This window comes from Hemicordylus capensis, chromosome 2, assembly GCF_027244095.1.
Source record: "Hemicordylus capensis ecotype Gifberg chromosome 2, rHemCap1.1.pri, whole genome shotgun sequence".
Classification (NCBI taxonomy): Eukaryota; Metazoa; Chordata; class Lepidosauria; order Squamata; family Cordylidae; genus Hemicordylus; species Hemicordylus capensis.
The window spans coordinates 378,030,427-378,045,874 of record NC_069658.1 but is presented as its reverse complement, the minus strand read 5'-3'; the positions used below and the strand labels follow the sequence as shown (position 1 = coordinate 378,045,874).

General features: G+C 42.4%; 1 protein-coding gene across 5 annotated transcripts in view; it reads right to left on the bottom strand.

Moving 5' to 3' along the window:
• Positions 1-15,448, bottom strand: part of EVI5L (ecotropic viral integration site 5 like) — a 92,283-nt gene that overhangs the window by 37,035 nt on the left and 39,800 nt on the right. For all 5 annotated transcript variants that reach the window (XM_053293794.1, XM_053293795.1, XM_053293793.1 and 2 more), the window contains 6 exons: positions 15,204-15,428; positions 12,226-12,300; positions 7,960-8,085; positions 6,187-6,330; positions 5,303-5,392; positions 1,253-1,350 (listed from right to left, as the gene is read on the bottom strand). In XM_053293794.1, coding sequence (XP_053149769.1) covers positions 1,253-1,350; positions 5,303-5,392; positions 6,187-6,330; positions 7,960-8,085; positions 12,226-12,300; positions 15,204-15,428 — 758 coding nt within the window. The remainder of the gene's footprint in view (positions 1-1,252; positions 1,351-5,302; positions 5,393-6,186; positions 6,331-7,959; positions 8,086-12,225; positions 12,301-15,203; positions 15,429-15,448) is intronic.

The following is a 15,448-nucleotide window of genomic DNA, read 5'->3' as shown; positions in this document are numbered from 1 at the left end:
GAATTCGCACCATGTATGGGGGTAAAAAAAACCCCAAACAGCGGTGAGGTGATGCACTTCCAACTCTCCCCTCTCCCCTGGGAGACTGCAGCATGAGGGCAGCCTTGTGCTTCTCAAGCATGATCACAGAATTGGGGGTGGCGGGTGGAATTCAAAGCATGGTGCCCACTGCCCACAGCAGACACTCTTGTACAGGCAAGGAGGATGGTGGAGTTTTTCAAAGCAAGATGACTTCATTTTATTTTGTCCAGAGAGGGACAATTAGATTTGATCTCTTCTCCCTGTGCTCTGCTCTCTCTTCTCTGCAGAAATCCCTGCCCTGTCCCCTAACACCAGGAGGCTATATGGTGGAGGTTGTCTTTAGAATGCCTCTCAAAAGGTGGTTTATCCACTGAATCTATATGTAGTAGCTCTTTAAAAAGAGATAGAGATAGAGATAGAGATAGAGATAGAGATAGAGAGAGAGAGAGAGAGAGAAATTTGTGAACACACACTCCCAGTTCATGAAGGAAAACAGCAAGATGCCGCATGGGAAGTGCCGGGGCTGCTGAAAGCACTGGCATTCATGTGGGGTGGGTGGGGAGGGAGTTTCTTTATGTACAGACATCTCTTTATTGTACACTGATTACAGTTACTATGTAATTTAAAAAGCTTTGTGTCCAGTATAAGATTTTTTTTGGAGGGGGGCACCTTAACTGCATGTTTCTCTTCCTTTTGGATAAATACAGGTATAACCTGTTTTAGGGGAGTCATCTTAAATTCAAAGTTGTCTCAGATTTGGGTAAATAGAGTGGTCAGTTCATATGCATTTGAATATGTAATTGTTGAGGGACTGTTACATATGAAGTATGTAAGGAAATAAGTGAACATGCCCAAGGTTGAGTCAATTTTGTGAGTTGTATTCAATGATAGACAGGCCTTACAAAATGGGGAGAGGAACTTGCATAGATAACAGACTCTAGATAGGGCTAGGCAGTCTCTAGTCTTGGGTGCTGCTGTGTCTAGAACCCGAGGCTCCAGCAGCGGTTCAAATGTGCTTTTCATAAACTGTCACCACTTCTTACAGAAAATTCTGTTTGTAACAAGATAAATTCCTCCAGTGCAATTACAGAGGTTTTCCACAAAACTCTGTATAGCTTTCTGAAGGAAGTGTCAAAAGTGTAAGTGCGCTGATCCATCCCATCAGCTCTGCCTAGCTCTGTATTCCCTAGCCTGGTTAGTTATACGCAAGAAAGGAGAGCTAACAACTTACCGTTTCATTTTCTTAGGGTTGTATTTGACCTGATAAGCCTTAAAGACCAGCTTATCAGGACAGCTGTCAAACTGATGAGGAATCACCTTCTGGAAATACTATAAGAAAGAAAAGTAATAAGTCAGAATGCATCTAGGATACATTTCCCTGCCAGTAAACCCCTTTCTAATGATCTGCTCTATTGCATTTACTCTTTTTTGTGGCTCACTCCCATGCTCAGAGGAAAGAAGAGTGCAGAAGTGTCCTCTCTTTGAAATGTTCCTTGTTATGAGACACTAGAGTCTTAATCACTTGAATTTTACTTCCTGATATAAATTACACAGTTAGCATTATGGTCAGGCATCCTCCAGAATGCAAAGGGGTAGGGAAAGCACTCCTGACCACAGTCGTTAAAGTTCCTTAGAAGCATTTTGAACACTAATCCTTCCCTACTTTGAACCACACACACATAAAGACAAGATATAGCTAACAGACCACAAACAGGCCGTAGTGCTCTTTTTATTTTATTATCCTGCATCCTTAAGTTACTATCATCATTCGACATGAACTCCCTCTAAGAGTGGGTTCAGATGTCATGGGGAACATTGTTAAACTAGGTTCTGTGTCTTGTTCCCAAGCCTCAGGAGTGATTGCTCCCCTGCTCCTTTGTCCATGTCCAAGTCAGAAGAATTCTACTTTCAACTGAGGTGAGGAACAAATCAAGATCAATCATGATGTCAGAATAAACCAAGACTGGTTGGTTCAAATTTACTTGAAATAAATCAAGGTTTGCACTGGGTTTCACAACTCAATTTCCCCCCCAAGTAGAGTAGGTTAAGACTAAACTAAGATTGGCCCCTTTGGACATCAAAACCAAACTTAGTGTGTTACTAACCTCAGCGGGAAATAGAATTATTCCACCTTGTAATCAGGCAAGATGTGGGGGGAGCACTCCCTCAAAGCTGGGAGACATTGTGCAGAATCAACATTTAACTATGCTTCTGTGTGACAGCTGAATCCGCCCCAAATCTCAGGACAACATCTTTGCCCTGTACATCAGCCTGAGCAGCCACAGAAAGGCAAATTGCAGAGATTTAATTTCCAGTGCAACAGGCAGGAGTTTCAAGGTATCTTCAAGGGTCAATGCAACACAATCTACAGCTGTTCAACATTTTCTGCTGCCTACATTTCCCTCAGCTAGCAAGTGAAGATTCTCCATGTTCTCCAGTAAAACTAGTGAAGATTAAGTGGCTGCATCAAGTCCTAGCCCTTTCTTTCCATCCATTAATACTACCTTTAACAAAAGACTAAACATTGTTCCTCAGCCAGCTGATCCTGCTGTGTGATAAAGTACTGAGAAAATAGAGAAGAGTAACTGCAGCAACACAGAAGGAAGATACCCAAGTATTCAGCTTGTTTGACATATTGCATATTAAGGGGAGCTGGGCTTCCTTGCAGCAGAGATTAAATCTGGTGTAGACATCTAAGATTTAGTTCATGAGCAGAAACTTTGCTTGGCATAAGACTCACAGTAAAAATATCAAAAATGGAAAGGCTATTGTCAAGTGGCATATAAAGCAATCTTCATGTTTTCATGAACTCAGCTGGTGCCCAACTATAGCTGGTTAGAATGTTATACAATACTATCAGACTACCCTCCAAGGTGAAAAACTAGGACTAGTCTTTAAAGTATTGTATCAGTATGATATGGTATTTTAAAATGAGGTAACACAATTTAAACTCCTTTTACTGACTTTTTTGTGTTTGACAATTCAGCACTTCTACACACCGTCTCTGCAGTCCTAAAGACTAGAAGTGTACAATTTCAGCTTTGTAAGTTGGCTACTCACCTTGCTAAGCAGCCATAGCCTTAAGTAAACAGCCAAGTACCAATGCACAAGCCTTTGTCCTACTGACTAACCCTTTTTATCACTCTCAATATCTACTATAGTGCTATATCATTTTCCTCCCTCCTGGGGAAAAAAGGAGTAATCCGACCACAAGTTTCCAAAGCCTGGCATACTCAAGACCACATCGTGAATTTTGTCTCCTTACTTTAATCTCCCTACAGTAGTTCTGAAAAGAAGAGACAACACAAATGTTGGAAAGCCAATAGTGCTTCTGATAAGCTTCCTAGGATTTTCACCTGACACTCTCCATGGGATCTAATGCAACACTGAATAGCATACAGCATTAGATACTGCTAGAATGCAACCCAAACTCCAGAGATCAACGCAGTTACGTTATTTTTCTTGTGATATTTTTATTTTTCTCTCCTCCCCTAGTGGAGCCATGTTGTTGATATAGCAATCTCACCTGGATATGCAGATACCCTATTTAGATGCACCATATTCCCATATATGTATACTGCCACATGAAGAGGGAGAACCATCTAAGAGATTTTGTTAAAGGCAAAAGTAAAAGTGAAGCAAATGGGCAATGACAATAAAGCTTCTTGATCTCCCCAATATTTGTCATACTAGAAATTCGGGAGGGTGGGCTAACCTCTAGAAGCAGTTTCTAGAGGCCAATAGTTTGAAACAGATAGCTAAAAAGGTGCCTCATCATAAATCAAACTGAAAACAAAGCCCAGACAGTCAAAAAGCAACTTTGAGCTTTTCAGTTTGCAGACATCTCAGCTTGGCCATAAGCATTTGCCCTCAGAGAACAGCCGGATATAACACAACTAGAAGATTTACCTTGGAAAAGATTTGGAAATGCGGCAGCCAGGCTGGTCTCTGGGTCATCTAGGAGAGACCATATTACTCCTGTATTGAAGGAGTTACACTGGCTGCCAATATGTTTCCGGGCAAAATACAAGGTGTTCATTATAAACCTATAAAGCCCTAAACAGCTTGGGCCCTGGGTATTTAAGAGAATGTCTTCTTCGTTATGAACCCCACCACCCATTGAGATCATCAGGAAAGGTCCGCCTGCATTTGCCACCGGCTCGTCTGGTGGCTACTCAGGGACGGGCCTTCTCCGCGGCTGCCCCGAGGCTTTGGAATGCGCTCCCTAGTGAAATAAGAGCCTCCTAATCTCTGACAATTTTTAAAAAGTCTTTAAAGACGCATCTGTTCATCCAGGCTTTTAACTGATACTGTTTTGATTGTTTTTAATGTTGTTTTAGAATATTGTTTTAAAAAATTTTAATTGTTGTGTTTTAAATTTCTTGTGTTTGTTTTTAACTAATGTTTTAATGTTGTTTTTATCTTGTTGTAAACCGCCCAGAGACATAAGTCTTGGGCGGTATAAAAATATGTAAAATAAAATAAAATAAAAATGTTCCAAGCATGGGCGTAGCACCCATTGGACAAACAGAGATGAATGTCCCTGGGCCCAGAGGGTCAGGGCCCCCCCCAGCAGGTTGTCCCTGCCCTGCCCCCGCCCCTGGCCGAGTGGCAGTTGCCACTGTGGCTGGCCAGCTTCTCCACCGGCCTCTCTGGCCAAACTGTGTGGCTGCCGCCCCTGCCCCGCCGCCGCCATTTGTGTTGACCAGCGGGGTGAGCCGGGTGGCAGGCACTGTAACTGGGTGGTGGTGGGTGCTGTGGCTGGCCAGCTGGCCTCTCCGTCCAAACTGCACGCTTACGCAATTCTATATGGAGTCGCATGGCCGTGACGTCAAGGGCATGCGACTCCATATCGAACTGTGCAAGTGTGCAGTCTGGATGGAGAGGCTGATGGAGGTGGGCTGGCCAGCCACAACACCTGCTGCTGTTTGGCTCACCTCCACCACCACCCAGGCCAACACAAATAGCAGTGGAGCAATGTTGCTGTCCCACCCCCTTGCGTCTGATGGTGCAGGGGGCGTGGCTTAGGGGGCTGGGGGCACACACGCTTTGTGTGTGATGGGGAGGCCCCTAATAAGGTTTTGTCCCCTGGCCCCCAGGGGGTCTTGCTACACCCCTGGTTCAGCTCCCAGCCAGCTTCCTGCTTCCATCCTCCCTCCGGTCTCCCCTTTCTTCCCACCCTAATCCCAATATGGAAACTGAAAGCAGAGGTGGAATGCTTGCATTAAAAGTAATATCTAGCAAGTCTACCTCTAATGCCAAAGTGCACTGTAGAGCTGACCTGTGACATCCCCTCCATGTCCAGCTGCATCAGTTCAGCCTGGTTGTATTGCAGAAGAGCCATCCCCACACGGAAGATTATCTCCAGTCCCTATAAGAAGAGAGGACTTAGCTATACAACTCCAAAATGAGTTTTCCATGGTTTTGAAAAAGCTGTCCGCAGGGATGTAAATGAAATTAAGACACCTAATGGGAGAAAAAGGTACTTGTATTTTCCTACAAATTTATCTATGCACACCACCCAAGGAGTATCTGGATTATTTTGAGACAAGTTTCTATCAAAGTACTCTGAATTTGAGCCAACTGAGCAAGTTCTTGGGCAGTTTTGGGGATGCACATGGCCTGCAAGAGTATTTGCAGAAGCATCACTGAACACAGCCAGAGCACTCAATGGCACTAAACTAGTTTGGGACCAGCATTGCCTGTAACAGGGGTTTCCCAGGTGATGACTAAAACTCCCATCAACCCTAGCTGCAATGGCCTTTGGCTGGGGATTATGGGAAGTGTAGTCAACCAAATCTGGGAATCCCTGTTATAAGAAACACTGTTTGGGACTATCTACTGATTCAATTATTTTATAAAAATTGTTTTAAAGGACCTTATCACCCAAGAGCTATCGATCAACTGGGGTTACTGTTTCAATTAATTGGCTATAGCTTTTTTTTTTTTTTTAAGCAATGAAGACACTTTTTTCCATGCTGACACTCACGCCATGCTATTGCAATCCCAATGTAGCTAGGAATATCATAAAATATAGATTATTTTTAGAACAATTAAGATCTCCTTGATACTGACAGATCTTTTGAATTGGGAAAAGATCATGCTCCCTTCCCTTTTCTCTTCTGCTTCACTGACCGCACTTCATACTTGTATATACTCATTTACCTCATAAATAAATATGTCAAACACTCGTGTAGCCACAGATAGAGGAAAGGTGGTGAGGAAGAGAGTGAGAAACCAGGATGACGCGTACATAGAGGTGAGGAAGCTCTGAGAGCGGAAATGGATGTTCAGTTCAGGCAGTTGCTCCTGAAGAGAAAGAAAGAGTGTGAGCACAAAAGTCTCAGAATCATGTGAAATTCCAACCAGTCCTCAGTGGGATCATTGGACTCTGAGAGTCTCAAAAGACAAGGCCACAGGGATACTTATTTCTATATCCCACTGTTCCCAAAAGCAATAAACTTCAATACTTCTATTGTATTAGTAAGAAGGCTGAAGCATGCTACATGCAAGCAAACAAGGTTATGTACAAAATGAAGCTTAAGTGGTACATAAAAGAACCCCAAATGAAAGTCCCAGTCTTGTTATTTAGACAACTTAAACCATGAGGTATCCCACTTTAATCTAGTTTGCATAATCACCCTTCATTATTTCAAGATCCCAAATACTAAAATCCTTCCAATTACTCACACCTTAAAAATACACATGAAAAAATACATTCCTATAATAAAAAGTATATAAACATTGTCTCAAAAAAAAAAAAAAAAGGCCAGAGAATCTCTCTTTTATGATTTCCAGTTCGTGCAAATGAAGACGTCCTCTCCTCTTGCCATTTTGAGCTACAAGAGTAAAACATGACACATACACATCTGTTTTGAAGAATTTTTTGAATCAACACCACTGAAGAAGGCTGAGAAACAGCCAAAAATGTATCTGGCGCATGGTAAAGAATTACTGGACATATTTCTCAAACACCTGATATTTTTTATATGGGATTTTGGCATATTGTAAAGAACTATTGGAGAAACCTTTCTGAAATAGTGGATATTTTCATATGGATTTTCAAGATATATCCATGGAGCTGTATTTACAACACACTGACTTTTATTGTCCCAGCTGGAATTCTTAAAATAAATAATGTTTATACACTTTTTATTTTAAGAATGTATTTTTTCATGTGTATTTTTAAGGTGTGAGTAATTGGAAGGATTTTAATATTTGGGATCTATATAGTGGAAATAATGAAGAGTTATTGTTTCTTATGCAAACTAAATTAAAGTGGGATACCTCATGGTTTAAGTTGTCTATATAACAAGAATGAGAGTTTCATTTGGGGTTCTTTTATGTACCACTTATTAAGGCTATTCACATGATGGACGAAAAGCAGGCTAAGGGAGCCCAGTCCGGTTTTCCTCCATCGTAAGAACCACTGGGCTTGCAAGCGAGCCCGGTGGTTCAACGATGGCCAGCCCGCCAAAGTAGCCTTCCCCTTGAACAATGCTAGCTAACCCTATTTTGTTTTGATCTAATCATGTGTCACCGTGGCGCTCCTGAGGAGACCCTCAACCAGGAGGCTACAACAAGTCTCCCAGCCTTGGAGGTCTCCCCAGAATGCCCCTTGCATTCGCGCAGGGCATTCTGGGACTTATGGGGGCCAGGCAGCCCCCGATCTCCGCAGCCCCAACTGGCTCCGTGACAAAGCCAGATATCATGTGGGCAGCTGATCTGGCCGCCCCAGGAGGGCTGTATGATTGTCTGCGGGGAGAGCGGGCCAAACCCCATCCAGCTCTCCACACTGCTTGTGTGGAGAGCCTCATTGTTTCTTTGAACCCACAAGAGGTTTTAATTTTTCCAAAGTAAAGACTATCCATCAAAAACAATGCAGAGTTTAAAAACTTAAAGAGTAATAAGTGTCATATTTCAGACCTGGTCTTTTACCTGTAGCATGTACTCAAATTGGTAGATGCAGAGTCCTAGCTCAGCCATGGTGGGTTTGAACAGCTCTCGTAATCTGTACTCTTGCATCAGCCGTACGAACACACAAAAAGCTTCTTCCTCAGGCATCTAGAGTCAGACGAGACAGGTTATTAGCTTCTCTAAAGCCAACGGAGGGATAAAACTAAGGTTTCTGTACTGGCAGTCAAAATGGAAGACACATTTATTATTATTTAATTAATTTATATACTGCCTGACCCCAAAGGCTCTAGGCAGTCCACAAAAGTATATAAAAGTTTCACACAGTGGACCCCACTTTGAAAGAGAAAATGCAACAGGAAAAGACCAGAACTCTGTGGTGATGCAGAGGATCATAGACTTGGAAAGGACCTTGGAGGTCTTCTAGTCCAACCCTCTGCTCAGTGCTGGAACTGCTACAGAATCCCTGACAAATGGCTATCCAGTGTCTGCTTGAAAACGTCCAGAAAATGAGAGCCCACCACTGCAAAAGGCAGACTGTGCCATTGTTGAACAGCTTACAATTAGGAAGTTCTTCCTGGTCTGGATCTGCTTCCTTGTAATCTGAAGAGTGCTACTATATCTCCTCTTAGCCTATTCTCCTCCAGGTTAAACATGCCCAGCTCCTTCAACTGTTCCTTCTAGAACCTGGTTTCCAGACCCCTCACCATCTTTGCTGCCACCCTCCGAACCCCTTCCAGTATAACATTGTAGCGGATTATCAACCTTTGACTCCGAGCAAGCTCATGTGAGGGGGAAGGAAAACGCTGAATCATCCCCTCTATGCTTTCTGGGCAAAGGATTCTCCCAAAACTTGCCTGTAATTTTGGTAGGTCCTAAGGCTGTCACCACCACCCACTTATCAACAGAGCTTAAATCCCCCCGGGCTTGGGTGGAAATCCCAGGGAAAACTCTTCCTTTGCTATTGGAAAAGTATACAAAAACCTTCCACAGCAAACTTACATGTGGTGAGAAAACTGGTAGTTGCTGAATGTCTGAGGATGTGTTTTTCACCAGAGTTTGACCCCCTTCCAGCTCCCACTTCCCTGAGCCAAAAATCTACTCAAAGAAGCTTGTAAAATGCAAAGAGCAAAAAGGAAAAAAACTCCACTTTATTCAAAATGCTGCAGATGGCTTCCGTCTGAGGCTCTCTCAGCTTTTAGTTACAGGTTAAAAATATTTAGTGGTTACAAGAATACTTCATAAAGCACCACAGATTATATTGGGGTGGCACATTTTAAAAATCGTGGTAACCTAGTTGCAAAGAACATGGATGTAGGAAAATACAAAAGCACCTTTAAAAGCTTACAGCTAAACCATCATAGAACAGTATCGCGGATGTACAAAACACACACAAAAGAAAACTGAAAGTCTAATGCACGGTTTGACTAAAACTTTCCCCTAGACTAACTTCCAGAAGCCAAAGCCCTGGTTTCCTTCTTGAACTCACCAAAGAGGATTCAAGTTTCCTGACCTCCTGTCTTTCAAGGAGCTGCAGAGGTCATTCCATGAGAGAAATCTTCTGGCTAGCTTTGACCACTAGGGAGCAAAACTCCATTGCTCCTCACAAAGCCTTTCTGCCCGTGCTTCTCTCACCTCCAGCCTTCTGCTAACAAAGAAACCCTTCTTCCTCTCCAACAGCCCTCTAGGTCCCAGCCACCTGGTGTGCTGGTTGGCTGATCCCTGGAGTTCACCAGTCTGTCAGTCAGGACAGGGTTCACTCCCGGTTAACTCTTTAGGGGAAAGGAGGGGCTGGTCAGTGACTGATCATTACAAACACCCTCAAAATGCAGGGCCCAGAATTGAACACAGTATGGTAAATGAGGTCTGACCAACTCAGAATAGTGAGGAATGATTCCTTCTCATGATCTGAACACTTTGCTTAATGCAGCCTAACACTGTATCTGCTTTTTCAGCAGCATCCTCACACTGCTGGATAATATTCAACTTGCCATTCACTAGGACATCTAGGTCCCACTCAGCCAGGACTGCCCCCCATCTTGTACCTGTGCATATGATTCTTCTTACCTAAATGCAGGACATTACGCTGGTCTCCACTGACTTTTTTCAATAGATTTGTATTATTTTAAATATTCAAATTTAATATCTATATTGCTTTAACTGTTTAATAGATTTGTAATGCTTTTAATAGTGTAACACACCTTTGGATTGTTTTTAATGAAAGGTGGTACACAAATCCAATAAATAAATAAAATTTCACCTTGTTCGTTTTGGCCTAATATCAGAGCCTCTCCAGATCAGACTAAATCTTAATTCTGTCTAAGGTGTTAGCTCTCTCCCCCAGCTTCATGTCATTTGCAAATCTGATAAGCATCCCCTCTGCTCCCTCCAAGTCATTTAAACAACACTGAACAGTACAAGAGAGAGAGCCTTGTCGCACTCCACACAAAGCCTACTTCTAGGAGAATATGGAGACATTATTGAGTACTCACTGGGTACAGTTCAACCAGCTGTAAATCAACCTTACAGTAGCATCATCTACTCCACATTTTACCAGGTTAAAGAGCTGGGAAAGACATTTGCCCCAAACCTTGGGAGAGCTGTTGCCAAAGTAGACAGCACTCGACTAGACAGATTTATGGTCCGATTTGGCTTAGGACAGTTTCCATACCCTAAACTGCCCATGTTTAGCAGATAATGTGCAAGGAAGTCTCTTGGCCACTATATACACAAAAGATATACACAGCAAGCAACACAGACTCAAATGTCATTAGTACAAAATGAATGACAATTAGTTTTCAACTAACTTGATCCTCTCAACAGATTATAGAACTGTTCTTCTCTGGTACATTGTGTTATGACTTCTGAGCAAGATACTTCTATCATTCTTTCCTGACCTATGCAAAAACAGTAGTAATACCTGATCAACAAGCTGTTTAGCAGTGATTCCTCTAAATCAGACATCCTCATTTTATATTGGCATGTGCAGAATAAAGGTAAAGGTAAAGTGTGCTGTCAAGTTGATTTCGACTCCTGGTGCCCACAGAGCCCTGTGGTTTTCTTTGGTAGAATACAGGAGGGGTTTACCATTGTCTCCTCCCACGCTGTATGAGATGATGCCTTTCAGCCTCTTCCTATATCGCTGCTGCCTGATATAGTACCAGCGGGGATTCGAACCAGTAACCTTCTGCTTGTTAGTCAAGCATTTCCCCGCTGCGCCACTTAAGGTGGCTTACTGGGCCTATAACAACTCAGTTTAAAATAATGGTGACTTGAAATTCCATACACATCATTAACAGCATTCATAAGCATTTCTATTCCTGTACCGATACCATTAGTACAAGATGGCAGTTACAGAATTCTGAACAAATTCCCTGAAAGGCCTAGCTGATATCAAACCAAACACAGGTCCACTCATGCTACAGTGAATGCAACTGAAGACTAACTTTGCACTCATTGCATTTCAGTTCCTTCTATACTAGATGCCCCCAACATGGACCAGCAAAATTTAAAAGGACTCAACTGAAGGACTCAACCTTGCAATCAGTTAGTATTTCAAATTCCTAGGCAGTAGCATTAGCTATCTAGGTGTCTGGGGTTTTATAGTTCTGCCACTAGTTAAAGCTTTTGATACTTCCAAATGACTTAATAAAACAGAGGCAAACTAATAAAAGCTTTTTTCTACTAATGTTGCTACTTTTATCAGAGTACCAAACAAACTTGGTTAACATTTGTAGTTAACAAGTGACTAGTAAGGTTCAAGCAACAAGATAACATAATCTGCCCCAAGATACTGAAATGGTCTAGTTCCAGGGTTATTAATACTTTGGTTCAGGCTAAATGAACCCGCTAATTGAGCAAAGATACATCTTTTAAAGTAGTGATACTCTTATATTTAGCAGGGGGAGAGCAACTGGCCCTATTCAACCTGAGCATAGCATCCCTCCATTACCTGTTGCTGGTATCTGCCTTACGTTTCTTTCTAGATTGTGACTGTGAGCCCCTTTAGGGATGGGGGACCATCTTATTTATGTATCATTTATTTTTTCTATGTAAACTGCTTTGTGAACTTTGGTTGAAGAGCAGTATATAAACATTCGTAGTGGTAAATATCTAGCCTAGTATTAACTGCCCTGAGCCATTTTGGAAGGGCGGTATACAAATCAAATAAACAACCACCACCACCACCAGCCATCCCAGGTCCTTGGGAAGGACTCAATGTATGGATAAAACAAACCAGTCAATAAGACCTGTCTGACTGTGTAAATAAATAATAATAATTACACAAACCTGCATTAGGAGAAGTCCCACGATGAATGCACTGCCCTGGCAATAACCAACCTCACGGTCTACTAAGGAGTAAGCCTGAAAGAAAGATGGAAATCTTAAGCAAAAGAAAGCCAAAGTTAGCATGCCTAGAACTCACTGAGCATCCAATCAAGTGCCTCAGTGAGCTGAAGTACAATTAAGGTGTACAATTACAAGGAGACATTTAGCAACTCTGAAGCCACAGAATGCAAGTCTTTATAAAGGCTCAAATATCAGCAAGGAGTGAGGGAAGAGAGAGGAGAAGCAAGTCTAGAAGTGTGAATCATGTGAGACATCTAATACAACATTGTATGGTGGGTGTTGGAAGGAGGATACAGGCCAGGTAACTCAAATCCCTATCTACACAGAAGTGATTGAATCAAGCATTTCAGGGAAAACTCAACAGGCTATGGATGGAATGATAACAAGAACAGTTGGACAAGGACAATAGTACTCAGGCAATGAGGGCAAGCATGACTGGGGAAAGAGTCACATCCAGGAATTAGATGGCACATCTCAGTAATTAGAACGGGACATGAGCAATCTTGCAAGGCTGAGAATGGGCCTGGGGTTAAGCAAGTAATGCTGCCTCTTAGAAATTAAATTATGCACTCCAGGAATGGAAGACAGGAAGTGAAGTGAGTGAAGAACAGTGCAAGACAAAATCGAGAAAGGCATCTTCTCAGGGGATCTGGAGTAATTAGTAAGGTTCCACCCTCAAGGAGCCCTGCTGTATCTGGAGACTATGATGAATGAAACTGAACCACAGCCTACTTCTATAGAAGAAATCCATACCCTGCAGATACAACTCTTAGAGGGAACCAACTGGAAGTGGCTGTGGGCCGGGTCAAAGCCTTTTAACTCAGTGGCAATCTCCCAGACGATTCGGCTAAACTGGGGGGTAGAAAGTCAGGTTAGGCGGGCAGTGTCGGTACTGGGCTCAATCCCAGTGTTGCACACGAGCCCTAGCTTGGGCTCAGTGGCTTGTGAGAACAGCCTCACAATCTCAATACAATCAATGTAATGTATTGAATTTAAAAAAGAAATAGCATGAAGAGGGTTTTTGTTGTTCAAACAAGACAATCTCCAACCACCAGGGAACAGTGCTGTATAAATAGATACAACACAAATGCCTTGAAGTATGCTCAGTTCCAGATGCCTCTTCACACACATTTTATAAGAAGCTGTGATTAGCTACTGTTCTCTATGGTGAATTTCATTTCTTGCATTTTTATTCTGCCATTCCTCCATGGAATTCAGGCTGTGCCCCCTGCATTTTATCCTGTGTGTAGGTGACTTCTCCAAGGTCTAAGAGCAGCACTATTCACTACACTTGCACAGTGCACACGTGTGGCAAAACCAGGTTTGCCTCTGCATAATTTGCAAAGCGGCCCATCACTGCCCCCAAATCATTAGCTCTGCAGTTCTTAGGACATAATAGTACAGTATAGGCAACAGATTTAGGAAGAGGAGTCTGGCCATATTTTGAGATCTCGGGACAAAGAGGACATTCTCTCCCCACCCTGACCCTCTACTGTTTGTGTAGGATATAATGCCAGTGCATTTCTCATTCTGCAGCAGAATAGAATATTTTTCAGAGTGAATTATTCAGATTGAATTCCACTCAATGTTTTGGCTTTACAGAGCACATTAAGCATTTGTCTCTCACACTCCCATCATCCCCACAGTAGCCAACAGTGAGGGATGATGGGAGTTGTAGTTCAACATCTGTAGGAGCCAAAGATGTGCAACTCTGATCTACTGAAGCTCAGATTGCAAGGAGAAATGCTAATATAGAAAATCTGCCTCATTTTTATTGCTATACTAATTGTGTTTTCTAAGCCTATTTTCATTATTTGATGATATCCCTACATAACCCCTGCTAACTTGGCAAAAAGGCACCTTTTAACATGGTGATTCTCTTTATTTAGCAGGGGGAGAGTAACTAGCCCTATTCACCCCCAGCACAGTACTTCCAGTGACTGTCGCTGGTGTCTATCCTGTGTTTCTTTTTAGACTGTGAGCCCTTTGGGGACAGGGAACCATCTTATTTGTTTGTTATTTATCTGTGTAAACCACCCTGAGCCATTTTTGGAAGGATGATATAGAAATTGAATTATTATTATTATTATTATTATTATTATTATTATTATTATTATTATTATTATTATTATTATTTCTTGTTTACACAGTCAGACAGGTGTTATTGACTGGTTTGTTTTATCCAGACATCGAGTCCTTCCCAAGGACCTGGGATGCCAGAATTTTATTGTCAATTGTTATAGATATCGTCGCAGAATATAGGCTGTTCCCAGTAAAGTTGCTTTTTGTAATTGGCTGATGGTGATTTCTGTGGCCCCTATGGTGTTGAGGTGCTCTTCAAGGTCTTTTGGAACTGCACCCAGGGCACCAATTACCACTGGGATTATTTTGGTCTTTTTCTGCCACAGCCTTTCAATTTCAATTTGTAGATATTAATTATTATTATTATTATTTAATTATTGCAGATATTAGAACATGTCACTCTTCTACTTCCCCATTTGTCCCTTCAAAAAAACTGAAAGCTGTATGGTCTTAGTTCCATCTGCAAGGCCAGACATCAACTAATTAGCACTCTAGTCTTTTTTAAATAAGCAGCAAGGATATATAGGATCTGAGGTGTTACTTTCTGAACTATGGGCAGCCCAGAAAACTCCCTTTGGAAAGCAAGTTGAGGGGGGCAAAGCCAGCAATCCAATATCCCCCTCCCTGGGAGTATGCTCCATTGAATTCCATGGGAACTCAATCCAGGGGGGACAACTGCCCCCTATTGCCCATAACTGGGGATGATGGGGGTTGAAGTTCAGCAACATCTGGAGTCCCACAGGTTGGAAATCCCTGATCCATGAGACAACCTTCTAGTCTAAAGGCTCAAACACTGGATGCCAATTTCCAAGCAAGTCTCAAAGACTCCTATTTACCTTCATGACATTGAAGAGGACCTCTTGGCCCAGACTGTCCTGTCCCTTAAAAAACTCATGCTCAGGATATGTCCTGGCAATGTCCCTCCTGATCAGCTTTTCACAAGGAGAGGACATCTTCAGAAGCTCTGAATATTGATTCTTCACAGGCATGTCTGTGGCACTGCATAGAAGCTGCCAAACAATGGCTCGAAAGTGGTGAGGAATTCCTTTCCTTATGAGCTCCTGTGGGGGGAAAAGCAGAA